A 24,423-nucleotide genomic window follows, 5' to 3' on the forward strand; every position below is an offset into this window, starting at 1 on the left:
TAAGCAATCTTGCCTAGAAACGACTGAAGTTCTTTGACCGTAGACAGCCGGGGTAGAGCGTTAATGGCTGCAACGTGGTGACATAGAGGACGTATACCCTTATGGGACAAGTGGAAACCAAGATACACAATGGAGGATTGGAAGATCTGTGACTTGTCCAGATTGCACTTCAACCCAGCCGAATGCAAAACCCGAAACAGTGAACGCAAATTGTGAAGGTGCTCCTCAGTGGAGGCCCTCGTGACAACAATGTCATCCAGATAGTTTATGCAGCCGGGAACGGAAGCCGTGAGCTGTTCCAAAAACCGCTGAAAAATGGCCGGCGTGTTAGCGACACCAAATGGTAACCGCTGGTACTGATACAACCCACAAGGAGTGTTGATGACGAGAAATTCCTTGGAAGAAGCATCCAACGGCAACCGATGGTACGTCTCTGATAAGTCAAGTTTGGAAAAGAACTGGCCCCCAGCGAGCTTGGTAAATAACACCTCAGGACGGGGAAGAGGATAAGTGTCAATGAGGCTCTGAGCATTGACAGTGGCTTTAAAATCACCACACAATCGCAGACTCCCGTTTGGTTTAGAAACCACCATGATTGGCGATGCCTATTCGCTGGAGGTAACAGGAAGGAGAATCGCTGAAGCTGTTAACCTGTCTATCTCAGCCTTGACAGCTGCACGCAACGCTACCGGAATAGGGCATGCCCGGAAAAACTTAGGGCGAGCTGTAGGTTTAAGAGTAATGTGGGCTTCAAAATCCTTGGCACGACCCAGACCAGCAGAGAACACAGTCCATCCAGCTGTTGATACGGAATACCCTCAGATATGAGGTGCACATCATCATCAACGGAGAACCCGAACAACTGGAAAGCATCATAACTGAACAGGTTTTCAGTGCCCGCATGATCCACCACATAAAACATGAGGGGCCTAACAACAGACTTGTAGGCAGTGGAAGCATCAAACTGGCCAATGATAGGAATTTTCTGTTTATTATAAGTTCTCAGATTTCACGTAACTGGAGACAAGGGAGGGGAGCCCAACTCCAAATACGTGCACGAATTAATGAGAGTTGCTGCAGAGCCAGGGTCCACTTGCATGCGAATGTCTTTATCCAGAACACGAACAGTAACAAACAACTTACTTGTTTGAGAAAGCACACAGTTAACATCCATGTCCGATGCCTTGTCCTCGTCGACAGGAACTTTAGGGGACTGACACACAGAAGCAATGTGGCCTTTTTTCCTACATGGATTACACGTGGCCCGATGTTAAGGACACGTGGCCCTGTCATGCTGTACAAAACAACGTGGACATGAAGGAAGTGCAGAATGAACCTGCTTCTGTAGTTGCTGTTGTCGCTGCGAGCGTTGCAGCCCAACACGAGGTTGTTTACGCAAGTGAACTGCCGTCACATCTTCGCTCTCCTGTGAAACAGGCAAATTGTCTGTGTCGAAAGTTGACTGTACGGCGCCTACATCACACCACGCATCTATTTGCGCGCCAGCAGTGTGAGACACTTCAAAGGATTGAGTGACGCTTAGAACTTCCGACAACGACGGGTTTGGCAGTTGTGGGGCTCGTTGCCGAACTTCTTTATCAGGAGCAAGCCGTAGAATAGCATCCCTAACCATTGAATCAGCATAAGACTCATGATGAGTGTCCGTGACAAACTGACATTTCCTACTCAGACCGTGTAGTTTCGCCGCCCAAGCCCGGTAAGATTGATGGGGCTGTTTACGACACCGGTAGAACGCCATGCAGGCAGCAAGGCAACGACGTGGGTGTCTTTGCGGTATTAGTTAGACAATAAGTCACACATTTCTTGGAAGGACAGAGAGGCAGGTTCCCATAGAGGGGCTAACTGAGATAGCAGCTGATAGATCCGTGGGGAAATCCAAGATAGAAATAACGACTTACACATAGGAGTGTCGACAATGCCGAAAGCCAAGAAGTGTTGCCGCAAATGCTTCTCATAATCCTGCCAGTCTTCAGCGGCCTCGTTGTAAGGAGGGAATGGAGGCGGAGAAGTGGAAGACAGACAATGAGTAAGCGACGTCGACAGTGCCTGAATAGCAGCCGTCAACTGTGTTTGTTGTTCAATGAGTGTTTGCATAAGCTGTTCCATGTCTGCCCCGTCACGAAGACACAAATCCACAACGCAGTGAAAATATCCGTCCTCGTCGCCAAAAGTGTTATAACCTTTAATCACCAATAATTGCGTGGATATTCAAACACACTCACTTAGAAACAATAGCTGGTTACATGATAACAACTCAGTATCTCTTATTCGACTGCCGTGCCGTGACATGCGGCCGGCGCCGTTCATAGCTAGGTGGCGCTCCCGCGCTCATTCGAGTTGCGGAGTGCCTCTATCGTCGTTTGCGCGTACTGTCGTGGCGGCACTGTTAAATGTCGTGGCACTGTCACAACAGCCTACCATGTAAAACTCAGCCAGAAATTGGAAACAGTGTGAAACAAGACTAATCCAACCAAATAACTTTCTTCCATTGCTGCATAGTCTAGGTTTTATGGCTTCAGCGCCATGTTTTCCTGTTATGGGCATTTGTTTCACTGATAAGCGATTTGGAATTCCAGCTCATCCTGCAGTTCCCTGCATATGGAGCTCTCTTCATGTTGTTTTGGAGCTAACAGGATTCACGAATGCAACATTCAATTCTGCAGTGACTTCCAGCTGTCATCTTATTTATTGTCACAATCATCTTCAATGACAGTACATCATGATCACTCAACACACACATGTCCCACTTCCCTTGTATGCGGTATAAATCTTCAATATGGTGCCTCTTGAAACACCCAACTTTGGCTACCTTCATTGTGAAACCATCCACCATATGAGCACCAACAGTTTGCCCACATTGTAATGCACTGAGCTCCAACATAATGTGTTCACAGGTGTACAGGACACTGTTGTGGCCACGACTTACACTCACAACATATTGAGAAAATTTCACAGGTGCAACCTGCAGGATTGTCTGTCATCTGCATGTATGTTCAGGCACACATTTTCTCACTGGCCAATTGGCCACCTATTTGAATTGTGCAATATCCATATTTAAGTGGCATTCAGACATGACAGTGCTGTGATGTTCAGACTGCTTGGAAATGTGAGGGCAGGCATTCTGGTGAACCACCTCTGACCACTACAGGCAAGGATCACTATATTGTATACCGATCACTTGTAAACACTCATATGTGTGCCCATTATCCAAGAACAAGTAATGGACTCTCTACAACATTCTATGTCATCCTGCGCCATTGGTCAGAGACTAGTAGCAGCTGGACAATGGAATTGCTGTCCCATGCAAAGGCTGCAGTTGACACCCCAGCGCAAATGGCTGCATTTGGAATGGTACCGTGATGGGAAGCATGGATTGCTGATGAGTGGAGTTGCAGTGTGATCCGTGTTGAAGTGCAGTTCTGCAGTACTCTGTGTGACCATCATCAGGGAGTATGGCAGCCACCTGGCCAGAGAACCCATGCTTCCTCCAATGTTTTCTAGAGACACAGCAGTGTTACTAATGGCTTTATGGTGTGGGGATCCATTGGGTATGACTTCAGGTTATGGCTGCTGGCTGATAGTGATTGAGGAAACTCTGACAACACGTTGTTACATCACAAAGATCCTGCACCCTCACATCACCTCTCACATAACAGTAGTTTGGTGCCATTTTTCAACAGGACAATGCTCATACAGACATGTCACATGTATCTATGAACTGTCTGCATGATGTTGAGGTACTCATGTGGCCAGTAAGATCACTAGATTTATCCCGGATAATGTGTATGGGACCTGCTAGGACATCAAATCTGTCCCAGTGCCAGCATCTAGGTTATCAAGAACCAATACTAATAGTTATGCACCAGTTTGCCTCAGGAGAGAATACAATGCTCTTCTGACACACTTCCAAACCAAATCAGTGCATGCATTCAGGCCAGAAGGGGTGCAATGTAATACTAAAAAGTGGGCTCATACTGTCAAGTTTTTTGTAAATTTGACTCAATTTTAAATTTTAAAAAATTTTAAGAGTACAGAAGCATATAATAAGAGTAATGTGTAGTGAAAATCCAATAACATCATGTCGAAACCTATTCAAAGAATTGGGCATACTAACCACAGCTTCTCAGTATGTTTATTCCTTAATGAAGTTTTTTCCAACTAACTACTTAGTACACAGTATCAATACTAGTAATACAAACAATATACATAAAGATTTAAAATCATTTACTCTTGTCCAGAAAGGAGTTCGGTATTCAGCAACGTGTATTTTCAATAAGTTACTAGCAACCATTAAGAGTTTAATTTCAGACAAGGCACAATTTAAACATAATTTAAAAGAATTTTTGGTGGCCAACTCCTCCTATTCCACCCATGAATTTCTCAACAAGTTCAGTAGACCATTTTAATGAAAATTTATTATACCGGTACTTTAATTTTTGACAATACTTGCTTGTAACAGCCAAGTAACTACCTACTGTGTGAATGATGGATGTACAGAAAACAGATGTAACTCTTAAGTCTGTACATAGTGGAAGTTTAATTTTAAATCTTGTACATAACTTGACTGTTCTTAACTGAGGTTCATTGAAATGAATAATTTACTTTAATTTTCGACAATACTTGGTTGTAATAGCCAAGTAACTAGCTACCATGTGAATGATGGATTTAATGAAAGCAGATGTAAGTATTAAACCTGTAAATATTAGAAGTTTAGTTTTAATTTGTGTACATAATTTTACTGTTTATTGACTGAGGACCATTAAAATTAATGAAAATCAATTTTTTGTAATTACATTTTGTAATGTGTTTATCTGACATGTTCCACACCCAGGAAGATCCCCTCTTTTGTGGGTCTATGGAATGAATAATTAATCTAATCTAATCATTAATTTAAAAGAAGGTTTAACTCTATATTGGAAAATTAAATATTAGTATTCTGTTGCATAAGTAGACAGAATTAGTGTAAGCCATTATTTGCATCAGCCCAAACTTTTTACCTCTCTGTTTATAACCTGCATCTTTAACCAAAGCTGCTAAATTGTGGTGTCTTAATAGCACTTTATTAGCTAATTGTTAGTATGAAAACCAGTTTTATGAGTGGAACTTGGCTAGCAATGCTGTATAAAAATGTTGTTCACTTGACAGATCTCTTCGTAGTGTTGTATGGAAAAAGAGGACAAGATACTGGTGATGGTAATCCATCAGTTTAGGTGGCGATTAAGCTTTACAGCACTTTAGCTGCATTTTAAAATAACAGATTTGGTGAAGCTATTTTTCCCATTTAAATAACAACCACCGCCACTAACAACAATAACATAGCACAGCTACACCAAGTGTTCCCTGATAATTGTTATCAACATATAGTACTTTATATCTGGGGAATGTCAGGTTTGCTGACAAATAAAGCTGTGAAGGGAAGCCATACAGAAGGAAATGATTGAAGCAATATGCCATCTGCTCTTTACTTTGAATGTGGTGTGGGACAAGTAGATGAGAGTGATATTCTTCTTTTTTAACAGTTTAATGGACATAATTTCACTTTCTTTTTCAATGTATTATCATTTATGATTCACCTGTATCTTTTGTGTATAAATTAAAATTACTCGTTATTTTTAACTTCCAGGTGTCCATTGTGGGAAGCACACCAGCTTCTGGCAGATATTATTCGTAACCTTGAATTTTGTTATAAGACAGTGCCTAGGTGAGGAAGCAGCTAAATATTTTATTTAATATGATATTCCTTACTATTAAATATATTAAACTGATAAGATGAAAATACTTACTGAGGCAAGGACAACAATGAAATGTACTAACCTATATGGCGTCTTGGAGGTTTTTCTTTGAGTCTACGAAGTGAGATGGTGCAGTGGTTAGCACACCAGACATACATTTAGGAAGACCGTGGTTCAAATCCACATCCAACCATCAAGGTGTAAGTTTTACATGATTTCCTTAAATTGCTCCAGACAAATTTCAGGATGGTTTCTTTGATAGAGCATGGCAAATTTCCTTCCCTATACTTGAAACAATGTGAGCTTGTTCTCTGTCTCTTATGATATCAAAATTGACAGGGTTGTAAACACCAGTCTTCCTTCCTTTTATGAGTTTCTAATGATAAAATGTAAAAGATAAAGGCTTAGGAAGGTGATAAGTGTTTCCAAGTAAGGGCTAACCACCCATTGTTGTGGCCATTAGAATAACAGAGCTCATGATTTATTACAGCTTTTGTGTGTGTGTGTGTGTGTGTGTGTGTGTGTGTGTGTGTGTGTTTTATTTTTCTATTTGTTTTTAATCCATACCTTCATTTGAATTTTTCTTGTGTAGATGAATGCTCATAGTTTTTCAGATCCCAGGTTTGTTTCTACCCTGTCTTTGTAGTTGCAATTTGCTCCTTAATAGGTACTTGGTTCCTGTCACCTGTTTGGCCCAGATCCTTATCCCCCAGCCTCCAAACACACTTTTACCGAGCGAGGTGGCGCAGTGGTTAGCACACTGGACTCGCATTCGGGAGGACGACGGTTCAATCCCGCGTCCAGCCATCCTGATTTAGGTTTTCCGTGATTTCCCTAAATCGCTCCAGGCAAATGCCGGGATGGTTCCTTTGAAAGGGCACGGCTGACTTCCTTCTCTGTCCTTCCCTAATCCGATGAGACCGATGACCTCGCTGTTTGGTCTCTTCCCCCAAATAATCCAAATCCAATCTAAACACACTTTTAATATTGACTGTTTGTTTTTTATTTACTTTTACTGTTACTTTTTTCAATTTTTTTATAATTTCCATCCTCCCATATCCTTCTTATACCCTGTCTATTTTTTTATAACCCGAAGTTTATGTTATGGCCTTCTCTCCAGTAGTCATACCGAGCAAAGTAGTACATTGGTTAAGACACTGGATGCATATTCAGAAGGACACTGTATCCATTTTCCAACTAGCTACCAGGACTGGGGCTTTCCGAGATTCCCTAAATTGCTTAATGAAAATGCGGGGGACATTCCTTTGAAAAGGACATGGCAGATTTTGTTTCCTAATTTGAGGTTGTGCTCCACCTGTAATGATAATCTTGTTGTCAGGACATTAAAATCTAATCAGCTTTTCTTCCATTAATCTGTTCATCTGTGTTTCATCTGCACTTCTTTTCCAGTTGCCTCCTTTCCTGATTTTCGATCTGTCAACTATTCTCTCCAAAGTCTGTAACATTCAAATTAATCTCTTAAGTGAATATCAGTGTTGATCTTCCTCTCTCAGCTAAGTTCTGAGTGATACAGGTGTGTGTGTGTGTGTGTGTGTGTGTGTGTGTGTGTGTGTGTGTGTGTGTGTGTGTGTGTGTGTGTGTGTTAGCCTAAATTATTATGTCAAATTTATAAATTATTACCCTGAAATTGTATAACAAAATTGCTAGAGCTTAAAAATAAGTTGATAATCATAATAATGATCTTAACACTCACCAACTGGACGTGGCTTAGTTTAAGTTTCTTTAAGGATTTCATCTTTCCCTAATTTAACCTAATGAATATTTATGTAAAACATGCCAGGTTAACTGATTATGTCTGAAGCTCTAAACCTACAAAATATTCCCAATTATCTTAACCAAAATTAATGTAGTGCTTGCATCTTCAGTGTTGTTAATATGTGGGGTATAAGTATGCAAAGAGTATATATGATACTACGCAATTTTATTTGTGTAAATTTATACATAGCAGAAGTTAAAACTACTGTCTGTCTAGGTCACTGGCTAGGTAAAAACTGGCTTCGTTACCACAGATAGTCTGCCAGAGCCCTTGCTAAATTTCTGCCACAGTTTTGCCCATTTGCCAGCATGGAAGTGTGTGGCACTAAGACTATCATACAAATACCTCTGCAGGGATAAACAAACAGTAATTGTCAGCTTATGAAATCACACATGGATCTAGGTGAAATAGTACTCATCGTCCATATCCCATCATCACAGTTTCAACCTCTTCTCTTGATGTCTGGCAGGGGGCAGCATCTGTGTTTTGAGTGTGCGTGTTGCATAGGAGCCTGTGCAATAGTGGCCAGCAGTTCAGCGGTGTCTTTGACTCTCGGGTATGCCGGTTTACATCAATTGATGACATAAATTTCTTTCCCTCCTTTATACAAAGTGTCATCATTGTGTCATCCAATTCTCCAACTGGGTAGGGGCAGTGGTAAGGCAGTTCCAAACTTTAAACAATGTTCTTCAGCACTAGAATATGGGTTTTGTCAGGGCCAGGTCTGCGAAAACAAACGTGGCTCGTTAGTTGTGTACAAGCAGATGTTCATCTCAACACTTCCATCTTCTTAAGTAGATTTGTTACAGATGAGGTGTTATACTAGCAGATGTAGCTGATGGGAAGAAGAATTCACCTGGCAATCACAGAAGCTCACCATACATGAGTTCTGCCATAGACTCCTGACACTCCTCCTTCAGCACTCTGTGCAGTTCAAGCAGTACCATCAGAGTGTGTCCATCTAAGATCCAGTTGCAGAGCATGAAGAGGGCATTCTATTATGCCATTAGAATCTGCATGTTATGGTATCATGCTTCTGAGATTTGTACCATATAATCATCTCTGTTATGGAGTACCTCTGCCGCCTATTGGCAATCTTCATTGGATGTTGCATGTTCCAGTTAGCTGAAGTGCACTGTCCAGCCGTAAATAAAGGCATGGGTCACACTCTCTGGTGTTTGATCTTGTTGCGCTAAAGCATCTAACACTTTGTGAATCCATCAGTCACTGTCAGGCAGTAACGGAAGATGTGAAAAACAGGTAGTAGGATGGTGGGATCCACATGCAGGCAGCTGTGTAAAATGTACAGTGGCAGCAAATTTTCCTAGCCTATTCATGGTATATCATTTTGCCTTTCTGGCAGGAGAGACATTCCTGGGTCCATGAGTAGCTGTCTTTCTGTGAACCATGCCATACAAAGTGTTGTGTCACTCGTGTTCTCAAAATACCTGATGCTTGGATGACTTAGTCCACATAAGTACTTGAATTCATGGTAGCACAGTGATGCAAGTACATATAGCTGCATCCAGCCAGTGGCTTCATCAGAATACATTGCTACATCAATGCCTGGCAGTGACACATACCACAGCTGAAGAGTCAGTGTTCCTTGCATCAGGTCCTTCAGTTCTGTGTCATCATTGCATGCTGCTGCCAGCTCTTCAAAATATGTTGGGTGAGATATAGTGCCATCTCTGACCAGTGTGTCAGCAACCACTATTCAGCACCACTGATATGCCAAATGTCACCCATAAACAGAGCAATAAAATTCAGATAATTCATTTGGACTGATGGACAGTTGTTCCAGAAGTGTGGAAATGTAAACATTGGCGGTCAGTGCTGAGTGTATATGATCAGATGTGGCCCTCGACCATAAACATAAAATATTGTATGGCCTCATAGACAGCCAGAACTCTGTGTAAAATTGTGTCCAAGAGTACTGTCTTTCTGTCAGCTTTTTGGTGGAAAAAACCACAGGATTTCCAGGTGCAGTGGACACGCTGTTGCAAAACCACACACACACACACACACACACACACACACACACACACACACACTAGAGACTAAAGCATCTGAAGAGATCACCAAATGGACTCTACCCAGTGGGATGTGTGAGCAGTGCAACCCACACGAGACTTAACTGACATATTTTGAATGCCTCCTGTAGATGGTTATTCCATGTGAGGGGTGCGGATTCAAGTCATTGTGGGGCCAGTTAGGACCACATGTAGTGGCTCCAGGAATTCGGCGATATGAGCTATAAGGTGGTGATACAAGTTTACCATAACTAAGTATCTGTACAGTTCTCACACTGTAGTCAGGACTAAATACAAAACTTATTTCAATTGTGCCCGTAACACCTTAAATAGTATTCAGTAGTACTGCATAGTTTCAAACTGGTGGAAAGCTTCTCAGAAATGATGGTCATGTTCTTCTGGTGAAGATGATGCCACTAGCACATGATGAATGTAGCAGAAACAGAAATCTAGGCCCTCTTCATATGTCATCAGTAAACCTTTGGAAAGTGTGTGCAGCATTGTGGAAGCCATAAGACGTAGAGGAATTCAAATACTCCAAACAATGTTGAGCTAACCATGTTTTCAGAGGCTACTGGGATCTGTTAGTAGGCCTAGAAAAGGTCCAGTATCAAAAAGTTGTATAACCGGAAATGTGACACACAAAATCTCCAATTTCTCACACCAGGTAATGGTTGGAAATCATCTAAGCATTTAGTGCTCTATAATCTACACGTAGCTCTCAGCCAACAGACTTCTTTGCCACCAAGTGCATCTATATGGTTTACTGTAGAGTAGCATGAAGTGGGAAGTGGGGGGAGGGCAAAGTTGGTGTGACACATCCACTAAATGTATAAATGACAGAAATTCTGTTATTAGGTGTAAGAGATGAGGCAGTATTGTGATGAAATGCACTGTCAGATACCTGTAATGAAGTAGCTGACCAGTTGTTAGTACCGAAGTTGTTCAGTCCAAGATGCAGCTATGATGCATGTGAGGTATGAGGTCATAAAAAGACAGAAAACCCAGATCTACAATGGGGCAGGTGACATAAGTGACTATAAAGTGCCACTTGAAAGCTCACCATAAGCCAGGTTCAGATTTAATGGCTACATCTCCACAAGCTACCATAAGCTGCACAGCAGAGGATACCTTGTACTGTTAATAGTGATTCCCTTTCCTCTTCCACTCACAGAAGGAGCAAGGGAAAAAGCAACTGTCTATATGCCTCTGTATGAGCTGTGATTTCTCTTGTTTTTGCACTCTTCAAGCAAAATATACATTAGTGCAGTAAAATTGTCATTCTGCAGTCAGCTGCAAATGTCAGTTCTGTAAATTTTCTCATTAGTGTTTACCAAAAAGAATGTATTCTTTCCTCCAGGGACTCACATTTAAGTTTACAGAACAATTCCATAATACTAGTGTGTTGATCAAACCAACCAGTAATGATTCTAAAAGCATGCTTCTGAATAGCTTCAATGTCTTTCTTTAACCTGACATAGTTGGGATCCCATCACTTAAGCACAACTCAAGAATTGGTCACACTAGTGTTCTACATGCAGTTTCTTTTATAGATCAGAATTGTCTCAGTAAAATCACATCACCCATTTGGCTGTGCTACTACCGACCTTATGTGGTATTCCCATTACATGCAGGAGGCGGCTACACGGGTAACAGGGACCACATGGTGTGGACTAAGTGGTTTTTTAGGTTAGAGTGTCTCGGAGAAACACATAAAGGGCTTCCGTCCCAAAGGGTGTGGACTGAACACAGGAAGAATGTAGATCTAGGAACCATTGATATAACAGTTTTAAATTTTCGTAGCTGTGTTGGGAAAGTATTAGCGCTCCAAGTGCTAATAGAAAGCACTGATGCTCAAACTGTTATAGGCACTGAAAGCAGGATATAAGTTCAGCTGAAATTTTTGCAGAGGACCTAATGGTGTTCAGACAGTATAGGCTAAACACAGATGGCAGTGGTGTATTTGTTGCTGTTTACCGACCTTCCAACTCAGATGATGCAATTGCCAAAAGGTTTAAAGAAAACTTGAGTCTAATTTCAAACACATACCCGACTCATACAATTATAATTGGTAGTGACTCCAATTTACCCTCGATATATCGGCAACAGTACATGTTTAAATCAAGCGGTACACATAAAACATCATCCGAAATTGAGCTAAATCCATTCTCTGAAAATTATTTCAAGCAATTAACTCATGAGTCCACTCGAATGGTAAATGGTTATGAAAAAAACATTTGACCTCTTAGCAACAAATAATCCTGAGCTAATAATGAGCATCAAAATGGATACAAGGATTAGAGAACACAGGGTTGTCATACAGAGATTGAATGCCATAACTCTCAAATCCTCCAAAAATAAACAAAAAACATACATATTCAAAAAAGCAGATAAAAATTTGCTTGATGCTTTCCTGAGAGACAGTCTGTACTCCTTCCAAAGTAACAATGTAAGTGCATGACAGATGTGGGCTGAATTCAAAGAAATAGTATAAACAGTAACTGAGAGATAGATATCAAATAAATTAACAAATGATGGAGCTGATCCCCTGTGGTACACAAAGTGGGTCAGAACACTGTTGCAGAAACAATAAAAAAGCATGCTAAATTTAAACGAATTCAAAATCCCCAAGATTGATGATCTTTTACAGAAGCTCAAAATTTAGCATGGACTTCAATGCGAGATGCATACAGTAGTTTCCACAAAGAAGAAAATCCAGAGAGATTCTGCTTGTATATAAAGTGTGCTACTGGCGAGACACAACCAATGCCTTCTCTGTGTGATAGCAATGGAAATACAATCAATGACAGTGCTGCTAAAGCAGAGTTTCTAAACAAAGCCTTCCGACATTCCTTCACCAAAGAAGATGAAGTAAATATTCCAGAATTCGAATAAAGAACAGCTGCCAACACGAGTAATTTTGAAGCAGATATCCTCGGATTAGTAAAGCAACTTAAATCACTTAATAAAAGCAAGTCTTCAAGTCCAGACTGTATACCAATCAGGATCCTTTCAGATTAAGCTGATGAAATAGCTCAATACTTAACGATCATATACACTCCTGGAAATTGAAATAAGAACACCGTGAATTCATTGTCCCAGGAAGGGGAAACTTTATTGACACATTCCTGGGGTCAGATACATCACATGATCACACTGACAGAACCACAGGCACATAGACACAGGCAACAGAGCATGCACAATGTCGGCACTAGTACAGTGTATATCCACCTTTCGCAGCAATGCAGGCTGCTATTCTCCCATGGAGACGATCGTAGAGATGCTGGATGTAGTCCTGTGGTACGGCTTGCCATGCCATTTCCACCTGGCGCCTCAGTTGGAACAGCGTTCGTGCTGGACGTGCAGACCGCGTGAGGCGACGCTTCATCCAGTCCCAAACATGCTCAATGGGGGACAGATCCGGAGATCTTGCTGGCCAGGGTAGTTGACTTACACCTTCTAGAGCACGTTGGGTGGCACGGGATACATGCGGACGTGCATTGTCCTGTTGGAACAGCAAGTTCCCTTGCCGGTCTAGGAATGGTAGAACGATGGGTTCGATGACGGTTTGGATGTACCGTGCACTATTCAGTGTCCCCTCGACGATCACCAGTGGTGTACGGCCAGTGTAGGAGATCGCTCCCCACACCATGATGCCGGGTGTTGGCCCTGTGTGCCTCGGTCGTATGCAGTCCTGATTGTGGCGCTCACCTGCATGGCGCCAAACACGCATACGACCATCATTGGCACCAAGGCAGAAGCGACTCTCATCGCTGAAGATGACACGTCTCCATTCGTCCCTCCATTCACGCCTGTCGCGACACCACTGGAGGCGGGCTGCACAATGTTGGGGCGTGAGCGGAAGACGGCCTAACGGTGTGCGGGACCGTAGCCCAGCTTCATGGAGACGGTTGCGAATGGTCCTCGCCGATACCCCAGAAGCAACAGTGTCCCTAATTTGCTGGGAAGTGGCGGTGCGGTCCCCTACGGCACTGTGTAGGATCCTACGGTCTTGGCGTGCATCCGTGCGCCGCTGCGGTCCGGTCCCAGGTCGACGGGCATGTGCACCTTCCGCCGACCACTGGCAACAACATCGATGTACTGTGGAGACCTCACGCCCCACGTGTTAAGCAATTCGGCGGTACGTCCACCCGGCCTCCCACATGCCCACTATACGCCCTCGCTCAAAGTCCGTCAACTGCACATACGGTTCACGTCCACGCTGTCGCGGCATGCTACCAGTGTTAAAGACTGCGATGGAGCTCCGTATGCCACGGCAAACTGGCTGACACTGACGGCGGCGGTGCACAAATGCTGCGCAGCTAGCGCCATTCGACGGCCAACACCGCGGTTCCTGGTGTGTCCGCTGTGCCGTGCGTGTGATCATTGCTTGTACAGCCCTCTCGCAGTGTCCGGAGCAAGTATGGTGGGTCTGACACACTGGTGTCAATGTGTTCTTTTTTCCATTTCCAGGAGTGTATAACTGCTTGCTCAATGAAAGATCTGTACCCAAAGACTGGAAAGTTGCACAGGTCACATCAATATTCAAGAAAGGCAATTGGAGTAATGTCGATATGCAGCATAATTTTCGAACATATACTGTGTTCGAACGTTATGAATTACCTCGAAGAGAATGGTCTGTTGACATACAGTCAACATGGATTTAGAAAACATTGTTCTTGTGAAACACAACTAACTCTGTACTCACACAAAGTGTTGACTGCTGTTGACAGGGATTTCAGATTGATTCTGTATCTCCAGATTTCCAGAAGACTTTTGACACTGTACCTCACAAGCAGCTTGTAATCAGATTGCGTGCTTATGGAATATCATCTCATTTTTGCGATTGTGATTGGGATTACCAGTCAGGGAGGTCACAGTTCGCAGTAATTGATGGGAAAGTCATCAAGTGAAACAGAAGTGATTTCTGTCATTATCAAAGGTAGTTTTATAGGCCCACTGCTGTTCCTTAGCTATATAAATGGTTTAGGAGACAATCTGCGCAACCATCATAGGTTGTTTGCAGAGGATGGTGTCATTTATCACCTAGTAAATCAACAGAAGATAAATAAAATCACAAAATGATTCAGAAATGATATCTACACACATCAAAAACAGTTTTTCATCACCCCAGTTCACAGAACTCCTGAAGATAGACGTTGACTGTGGATATTGTATCACAACACAGTCTCTTTGACTATTCAGAGATGGCACTAAACCCACCCAGAGATGTAAACAACCATGTATGAGCAGCACCTATTAGACAGGGGGTCCGACAGCCAATCAGTTCCAGTCATTCCACCAGGAAGGAGGTAAATGGCTTCTGTTGTATGTAGTTCAACCATACCTAGACAGTCAATATTGCGGTTCGATCATGTCCGAATTGTTACTTTGTGCCAGGAAGGGCTCTCAACAGGGGAAGTGTCTAGGCGTTTCAGAGTGAACCAAAGTGATATTGTTCAGATATGGAGGAGGTACAGAGAGACAGGAACTGTTGATGACATGCCTCCCAAGGGCTCCTAGTGAAGTGGATGACTGCTACCTAAGGATTATGGCTCAGAGGAACCCTGACAGCAACGCCACCATGTTGAATGATGCTTTTCGTGCAGCCACAGGCCATTGTGTTATGACTCAAACTATGCGCAGTAGGCTGCATGATGCATAACTTCATTCCCAATCTCCATGGCAAGGTCCATCTTTACAACCATGACGCCATGCAGTTCAGTATAGATGGGCCCAACATGCCGAATGGACCACTCAGGATTGGCGTCACGTTCTCTTCACCGATGAGTGTCGCATATGCTTCCAACCAGACAATCATCGTAGAAGTGTTTGGAGGCAACCCAGTCAGGATGAATACCTTAGATACACTGTCCAGTGAGTGCAGCAAGGTGGAGGTTGCCTTCTTTTTTGGGGTGCATTATGTGGGGCCAACATACACCGCTGTTGGTCATGGAAGGTGCCGTAACAGCTGTACGATACATGAATGCCATCCTCCAACCAATAGTGCAACCATATTAGCAGCATATTCATGAGGCATTCATCTTCATGGATGACAATTCATGCCCATATCTTGCACATCTTGTGAATGACTTCCTTCAGGTTAATGACATCGCTTGACTGGAGTGGGCAGCATGTTCTCCCGACATGAACCCTATCAAACGTGCCTGGAATAGATTGAAAAGGGCTGTTTATGGATTACGTGACCCACCAACCACTCTGAGCGATCTATGCCGAATCACCATTGAGGAGTGGAACAATCTGGACGAACAGTGCTGTGATGAACTTGTGGATAGTATGCCGCAACGAATACAGGCATGCATCAATGCAAGAGAACGTGCTACTGGGTATTAGAGGCACCAGTGTGTACAGCAATCTGGACCACCGCCTCTGAAGGTCTCGCTGTATGGTGATACGACATGCAGTGTGTGGTTTTCGTGAGCAATAAAAAGGGCGGAAATTATGTTTATTTTGATCTCTATTCCAGTTTTCTGTACAGGTTCTGGAACTGTTGGAACCAAGGTGATGCAAAACTTTTTTTGAAGTGTGTATATGGTGCAAAAATTGGCAATTGTCCCTAAATAATGAAAAGCGGGAGTCATCCACATGAGTGGTAAAAGGAATCCGTTAGACTTCAGTCACATGGTAAATCAATCAAATCTAAAGGCCATTAATTCAGCTAAATACCTAGGAATTACAGTAAAGAACAACTTAACTTGGAAAGAACACACAGAAAATGTTGTGGGGAGGACAAACAAAAGACTGCATTTTATTGTCAGAACACTTAAAAGATGCAACAGATCTACTAAAGAGACTGCCTATACTACACTTGTTCACCCTCTTTTGGAGTACTGCTGTGCGGTGTTGGATCCTTATCAGATAGGATTAATGGAGTACATTGAGAAAAGAGCAGCACGTTTTGCATTATCGAGAAATAGGGGAGGGGAGTTCATGGACATTATATAGGATTTGTGCTGGATATCATTCAAACAAAGCTATTTCCCACTACGATGGGATCTGCTCACAAAATCTCAATCACCAACTTTCACCTCTGAATGCGAAAATATTTTTCTGATGCTGACCTACTTAGGGAGAAACAATCTTCATAATAAAATAAGGGAAATCAAAGCTCACATGGAAAGATATAGGTGTTTGTTTTTTCCATGCACTTTTTGAGAGTGGAATAATATAGAATTATTGTGAAGGAGGTTCAATGAACCCTCTGCCAGGCACTTAAGTATGGTTTGCAGAGTATCCATGTGGATGCCAATGTAGAGATGTACATGTATCACTTTGCAGCATTATGCCTAAGCACATTACTAATACTGTATTCAAACATAACAGGTTGTTCTTCGTACTCATCTGCATTAAATTATATTATTCTACATTGAGAGCAAGCTGTCATTCTCCAAACCAAATAGAAATTCTAAGTCACCCTGTATCCTCCTACAGTCACTCAATGACACACATTCCCTGTTCAGAGGTTGCTATTAGGAATCTACTTGAGATCAAATTAGGTGCATAGACTCAGCTACCATGAGAGAGCAGTGTGAAAACACATACATCGGAGCCACTGCCAACTGCAGCATGGTCACCATTAGGCATCATGGTTATTGGACAAATTGCTGTTGCTGGCAGGATCACTCTTTGGGTATATGAGGCTGCCACTTGTGTTTCTACATGTACATCGATAATTTGCAAACCACCATAAAGTGTGTGTGGTGGAGGGTACCCTGCGCCACTACTTGTCATTTCCTTTCCTGCTCCACTCGTAAGTAGAGTGACGGAAAAACGACTGTCTTTATGCCTTCATATGAGCTCTAGTTTCTTGTATCTTGTCTTCATGGTCTTTACTTGCAATGTATGTTGGTGGCAGTAGAATCATTCGGCAGTCAGCTTCAAATACCGGTTCCCTAAATTTTCTCAATAATGTTTCTCAAAAAGAATGATTCCTTCCCTCCAGGGATTCCCATTTGAGTTCCTGAAGCATCTCCATAACATTTACATGTTGTTTGAACCTACCAGTAACAAATCTAGCAGCCTGCCACTGAATTTTCCCGATGCCTTCCTTCAATCTGGTCTGGTACGGATCGCAAACACTCTAGCAGTAGTCAAGAATAGGTCACTCCAGCATCCAATATGCAGTCTCCTTTACAGGTGAATCACTCTTTCCTAAAATTCTCCCAGTAAACCAAAGTTGACCATTCACCTTCCCTACAACAGTTCTCATACGCTCATTCCTCCTCGTACCGCTTTGCAATATTATGCCCAGATATTTAAACAACTTGACTGTGTCAAGCAGGACACTAGTAATACTGTATCCAAACATTACAGATCTGATCTTCCTACTCAGCCACATTAACCCATATTTTTCCACATTTAGGACTAAGCTGCCATTCATCACACCAACTGGAATTTTGTGTAAGTTGTCTTGTATCTTTCTTCTTGTATCTTTCTACAGTCACTCAACTTCAACACCTTACCACATGCCATAACATCATCAGGAAACAACTGCAGATTGCTACCCACCATGTCTGCTAAATCATTTATGTATATAGAGCACAACAGCAGTCCTGTCACACTTCCCTGGGGTACTCCTGACAATACCCTTGTCTTTGATAATTACTCACCGTCGAGGATAACATACAGGGTTCTATTGTTTAAGAAGTCTTCAAGCCACTCGCATATGTGTGAACTTATTCCATATCCTTGTGCCTTCAGTAACAGCCTGCAATGGGGTATCGTGTCAAATGCTTTCCCGAAATCTAGGGATATGTAATCTGCCTGTAGTCCTTCATCCATAGTTTGCAATATATCATGTGAGAAAAGGGCTAGCTGAGTTTTGCACAAGCAATGCTTTCTAAAACCATGCTTATAAATTTGTCAGTTTCAAGAAAGTTTATTATGTTTGAACTGAGAGTATGTTCCAGGATTCTGCAGCAAACAGAAGTTAGGGATATTGGTCTGTAATTTTGCGGCTCAGTTTTTTTCCCCTTTGTTATATACTGGAGTCACTTGCACTTTTTTCTAGTCACTTGGGACTTTGTGCTGGTGAGAGATTCATGATAAATACAAGCTAGGTAAGGGGCCAATTTGTAAAATCGAACTGGGATTTCATCCAGACCTGGTGATTTATTTGCTTTAAAATGTTTCAAATGTTTCTCTATGCCAGGTAGGCTTATTACAATGTGAGAAAAGAGCAGGCGATGTGAAGTTCCTTATTTCCCAGACTTTGTGCCACAGTTTCCTGGTTTAAATTTGATACCTCTCCACAGCATCTCATGGAGTGAGGGCATGTGAAACTGGTTATCATGATCTGTCCATCATGTCCAATGGTCCCCTTGGTGCTACTCGGGAGGAATTGGCTATGGGCTGGCACTGGGCTTCACCGTCTCCCTTCTGTCATCATGTGTAGTCCACATGAGAGTCTGTCCTATGGTCAAATAGTGGTATGTTTATACGATTTTCCTGTGTGAACTAACCAGGTTCATGATGATCTGCACTCAAGAGCTTTGTCTTGAAATAATCTATAGTAAAAACATTTCCTACAGTCTGGCATAGACTGTGCACTCCACAATCCGTGAAACCCCCTTACCTGGGGTTTTGGGTGGATTTGTGCTTTACATGCTCCAAAAGCCTCACTCTGGCATGCGAACTCATCGAGGTGTGATGTTAAGTTCTCTGTTCTGTCATAGCATGAGATGCTGCACCTGGTAAACGCCTGTGGAGCAGCCACTTCTGAAGTACTATCCATGGTCTCTGAATGCATTTTCAACTCCAGTTCATGCTTATTGACAATAAGGAGTGATGTGTTTCTGGTAACCATGACATCCATATAGAGCTCAGGAATATGCCAGGTGGTCCTGATATACTGAGGTGATGCAGTTGAATGTGTAGATGTGATCGACAGATCGTGTAAGTCTGGTAAATAAGGAACTTTACATCGCCTTCTCTTCTCTCACTGTCGGCCAAATGCCCCACTGAAAATTTCTTCCACCACCAGGATTCGAACTTGCTTTGATCCAAGATGAGCACCAAACAGCATAGCTTTGTGTTAGTAAACTTTGACACAGAGGCAGCTTAGCTCGGTACTGTTAACAAATTAAGGTTTATTTAGTATGTCAATTTCCAGCAGATACCAGTCGGGTGTCAGTTAGCATTATGTCACATGTCTTTCAAAGTAAGATACATCGTGCATTGTCACTAACAAGAATATAATCAGTTCTACTAATGAAAAAAAAAAGGTTTTCTTCATTTCAAAGTTTGTCTTAATTTTTATCATAGGTTCTGTTATCATTTTATATTTCAGAGCTTTCTCAGATGAAGCTAATCTTCAGGCCTTGGATGATTTCTTCGCACTGTTCTTCATGCGCATTCTCACCGGTGGAAAGTGGCCAGCTGAGAGGGCTTCCCCAATGTTGCAGGATGAAAATCCATGCATGATTTCAGCAAAATTTGAAGAACTGCTTACTGTAGCACATTGGTTGACGGTGCCTCATCATATACAGGTCATTGCAATAGGTGTTAATTGTTCTTTTCATTGCCAGCATTTTTAGTTTGCTCGTTAAATAAATACATGTAAAATGGATTAGTTAATTGTTAATTCATTGTAAACCTTACAGCTTATAACTTCCAGATGGATTGAAAAGTGTAAAACATGTATCAGTAGGCTGATGCCAGTGAGTAGTAGTTCACTTTCCTGCGGTATGTTAAAGTATACATTGTGCTATTTTTTGGAGATTGACCATTATAAAAACCTGCAGTCAAGATTGTGAGATGTAAGCTGCCAAACATTAGTAGACCAAGGTATCTTTTTCTGCTTGGAACCAGCAATGTTACACAGTTATGGTGGTATCTGTTATAACCTTTAATCACCAATAATTGTGTGGATATTCAAACACACTTAGAAACAATAGCTGGTTACGTGATAACAACTGAGTATCTCTCATTCGACTGCTGTGCCGTGACATGCGGCCGGCGCCGTTCGTAGCTAGGTGGCGCTCCCGCGCTCAGTCAAGTTGCGGAGCGCCTCTATCGCCGTTTGCGCGTACTGTTGTGGCGGCACTATTAAATGTCGTGGCACTGTCACAACACTTTTCCCCCCTTGAAAAAAAAGCACTCACTTCCTTGGAGACATGGACAGTGCGGAGACATCCATGGCCTCTTGTGAGGTCCCGAGAAGATCCCACGGAGAGACATGAGAGTATGGCCGAAAATGTCCAGGACGGAAGCTCGTGCATGGGACGTGCCTCCTGGACGAGATGATGGGTGAAAACTCCGGAGCAGCATCCATAGGTGACGTGGACCTGGGGGTGTGCTCCAGCGAGATGGGTCCCGGAGAAGGCGGCATCGCGACTGGGGCCGGTTCCGGCGTACTCGGAAACGGTAGCGACGGCAGCTGCATCAACACGTACAGTAGATCGGCAGCAGCGACAGGACGGGCTTCTCGGGCTGGTGGAGGTGAAGGAAGGGGCGGTGGCACCGGCGTGGCCACCACTCGTGGGCGCATCTGGTCGTAATGGCGAACAACCATGCCGTCGTCCGTACGTATTTCACAAAGCCGGCAGCCGCGAAGAGCCTTGACCACCCCTGGAATCCATTTAGGGCGAGATCCATACCCTCGTGCCCACACGTCGGCGCCCAACGAGTATTTGCCCGCACTAGGGGACACGGCACAAGGCCTGACAGGGTGAATCAGGTGCAGTAGAGTGTGCGGTTGGCGGCCATGCAAGAGTTCAGGAGGGCTGCAATCACCCAGAGGCGTGAAGCGATAAGAACTCAGAAATTGCAGCAGAGCGTTATCTGTGGAAAAATCACTAAGGAATTTTTTCATCTGACTTTTGAAAGTGCGGTAAAGGCGCTTGACCTCCCCATTCGATTGCGGATGGAAGGGCGGTGCTGTAACATGATGAATCCCTTGTCCAGTACAAAAATCACGGAAGGCCTGCGAAGAGAACTGAGGGCCATTGTCCGTGATGATCGTGGATGGAAGACCTTCTAGCGCAAAGATTTTGGACAAAGCCAGCGTCGTCACCGCAGTGGTTGGCGACGGACATCGAACAACAAACGGAAACTTCGAGAAGGCGTCAATCAACAGTAGCCAATAAGTACCGAGTAAGGGGCCGGCAAAGTCAGCGTGCACCCGTTCCCATGGCTGCGCCGGATCGGGCCACGGAGAGGGCATTGTACGAGGTGCAGCCAGTTGTTGAGCACACTGACCACACGCAGCGACCATGTGGGTGATGTCCGAATCAATACCAGGCCAATAAACGTGCCTGCGGGCCAGGGACTTAGTCCGAGAAATCCCCCAATGGCCTTCATGCAACAGTTTGAGAACATCTTTGCGAAGAGAGGCTGGCACCACGACCCGTGGAGATGCGCCATCCGGGGCCAGAAGACAGACAGACGAAAGCGCAAGGCATGGTAGTTGTTTAGGGGATCCGATGCCCGGCCTTTGGTCCTGTCCGGCGAACCCCGTTGAACAAAACCGATCACCTGACACAGGACTGGGTCCCGCGCAGTAGCCGCCGTGACCTGCAAACCTGTAAGTGAAAAACCCTCGACCGCACGACTTTCTTCCTCATCAATATGGAAACAGAGTAGTTCATCATGATCGAAAACCGGGTCGGGGCCCATCGGCAATCGCGACAATGCGTCAGCGTTGGCGTGCTGGGCCGTGTGGCGATAGTGAATCTCATAGTGAAAATGAGACAAGTATAAGGCCCATCGTTGCAGGCGGTGAGCTGCCTTATCCAGAAGCGACGCCGATGGGCTGAACAGAGAGACCAGCGGCTTGTGGACGGTGATGAGATGAAACTTAGAAGCATACAAAAAAGCGCTGAACTTTTTTAGAGCATAAATGAAGCGAGCGCCTCCTTTTCGATTTGGTAGTAACGCCGTTGCGCATCGTTGAGGGTCTTGGAAGCATAGGCGATGGGTCGTTCCGACCCATCCTCATACCGATGAGCGGGAACAGCCCCTAGGCCATACTGTGATGCGTCAGTCGCCATAACCAAGTGCTGACCCGGACGGAATGTGGCAAGACAAGGTAACGACTGCAAATGAGCCTTCAGGTGGACAAAAGCCTGCTCACACTCGCTGGACCAACAGAAAGAGACGTTTTTGTGTAACAGCTGATGCAGAGGCTGAGGTACTGCCGCCGCGGATGGAATGAATTTGTGATAATGAGCAATCTTGTCTGGAAATGCCTGAAGTTCTTTGACTGTAGACGGCCGGGGTAGAGCGTTAATGGCCGCAACGTGCTGACGTAGAGGACGTATACCCTCACGGGACAAGTGGAAACCAAGATACACAATGGAGGGTTGGAAGAACTGTGACTTGTCCAGATTGCACTTCAACCCAGCCGAATGCAAAACCCGAAACAGTGAACGCAAATTGTGAAGGTGCTCCTCAGTGGAGGCCCCCGCGACAACAATGTCATCCAGATAGTTTATGCAGCCGGGAATGGAAGCCGTGAGCTGTTCCAAAAACCACTGAAAAATAGCCAGCATTCTAGCGACGCCAAATGGTAACTGCTAGTACTGATACAACCCACAAGGAGTGTTGATGACAAGAAATTCCTTGGAAGAAGCGTCCAACAACAACTGATGGTATGCCTCCGATAAGTCAAGTTAGGAAAAGAACTGGCCCCCAGCAAGCTTGGTAAATAACTCCTCAGGACGGGGGAGAGGATAAATGTCAATGAGGCTCTGAGTGTTGACGGTGGCTTTAAAATCACCACACAGGTGCAGACTCTCGTTTGGTTTAGAAACCACCACGATTAGCGATGCCCATTCGCTGGAGGTAACAGGAAGGAGAACCCCTGAGCTGTTAACCTGTCTATCTCAGCCTTGACAGGTGCATGCAACGCCACCGGAATAGGGCATGCCCGGAAAAACTTAGGGTGAGCTGTAGGTTTAAGAGTAATGTGGGCTTCAAAATCCTTGGCACGACCCAGACCAGCAGAGAACACGGACGAAAATTCAGAACACAGTCCATCCAGCTGTTGATATGGAATATCCTCAGATATGAGGTGCACATCATCATCAACGGAGAACCCGAACAACTGGAAAGCATCAAAACTGAACAGGTTTTCAGTGCCCGCATGATCCACCACATAAAACGTGAGGGGCCTAACAACAGACTTGTAGGCAGTGGAAGCATCAAACTGGCCAATGATAGGAATTTTCTGTTTATTATAAGTTCTCAGATTTCACGTAACTGGAGACAAGGGAGGGGAGCCCAACTCCAAATACATGCGCGAATTAATGAGAGTTACTGCAGAACCAGGGTCCACTTGCATGCGAATGTCTGTATCCAGAACACGAACAGTAACAAACAACTTATTTGTTTGAGAAAGCACACAGTTAACATCCATGTCCGATGCCTCGTCCTCGTCGACAGGAACTTTAGGGGACTGACACACAGAAGCAATGTGGCCTTTTTTCCTACATGAAATACATGTGGCCCGATGTTAAGGACACGCGGCCCTGTCATGCTGTACGAAACAAAGTGGACAAGAAGGAAGTGCGGAACGAACCTGCTTCTGTGGTTGCTGTTGTCGCTGCAAGCGTTGCGGCCCAACGCGAGGTTGTTTACGTGAGTGAACCACCGCCACATCTTCGTTCTCCTGTGAAACAGGCAAATTGTCCGTGTCGAAAGTTGACTGTACAGCGCCTACATCACACCACGCGTCTATTTGCGCGCCAGCAGCGTGAGACACTTCAAAGGATTGAGTGACGCTTGGAACTTCCGACGACGACGGGTTTGGCAGTTGTAGGGCACGTTGCCAAACTTCTTTATCAGGAGCAAGCCGTAGAATAGCATCCCTAACCATTGAATCAGCATAAGACTCATGATG

General features: G+C 43.9%; 1 protein-coding gene across 2 annotated transcripts in view; it reads left to right on the forward strand.

Annotated features, from left to right (window-relative positions):
- The window catches only part of LOC126183629 (protein inturned), a 287,053-nt gene that overhangs the window by 96,130 nt on the left and 166,500 nt on the right, over positions 1-24,423 (forward strand). For both annotated transcript variants that reach the window (XM_049925752.1, XM_049925751.1), the window contains exons 9-10: positions 5,645-5,722; positions 19,873-20,071. In XM_049925752.1, the coding sequence (XP_049781709.1) occupies positions 5,645-5,722; positions 19,873-20,071 (277 nt within the window). The remainder of the gene's footprint in view (positions 1-5,644; positions 5,723-19,872; positions 20,072-24,423) is intronic.

Source organism: Schistocerca cancellata, chromosome 4 (assembly GCF_023864275.1).
Source record: "Schistocerca cancellata isolate TAMUIC-IGC-003103 chromosome 4, iqSchCanc2.1, whole genome shotgun sequence".
Lineage (NCBI taxonomy): Eukaryota > Metazoa > Arthropoda > Insecta > Orthoptera > Acrididae > Schistocerca > Schistocerca cancellata.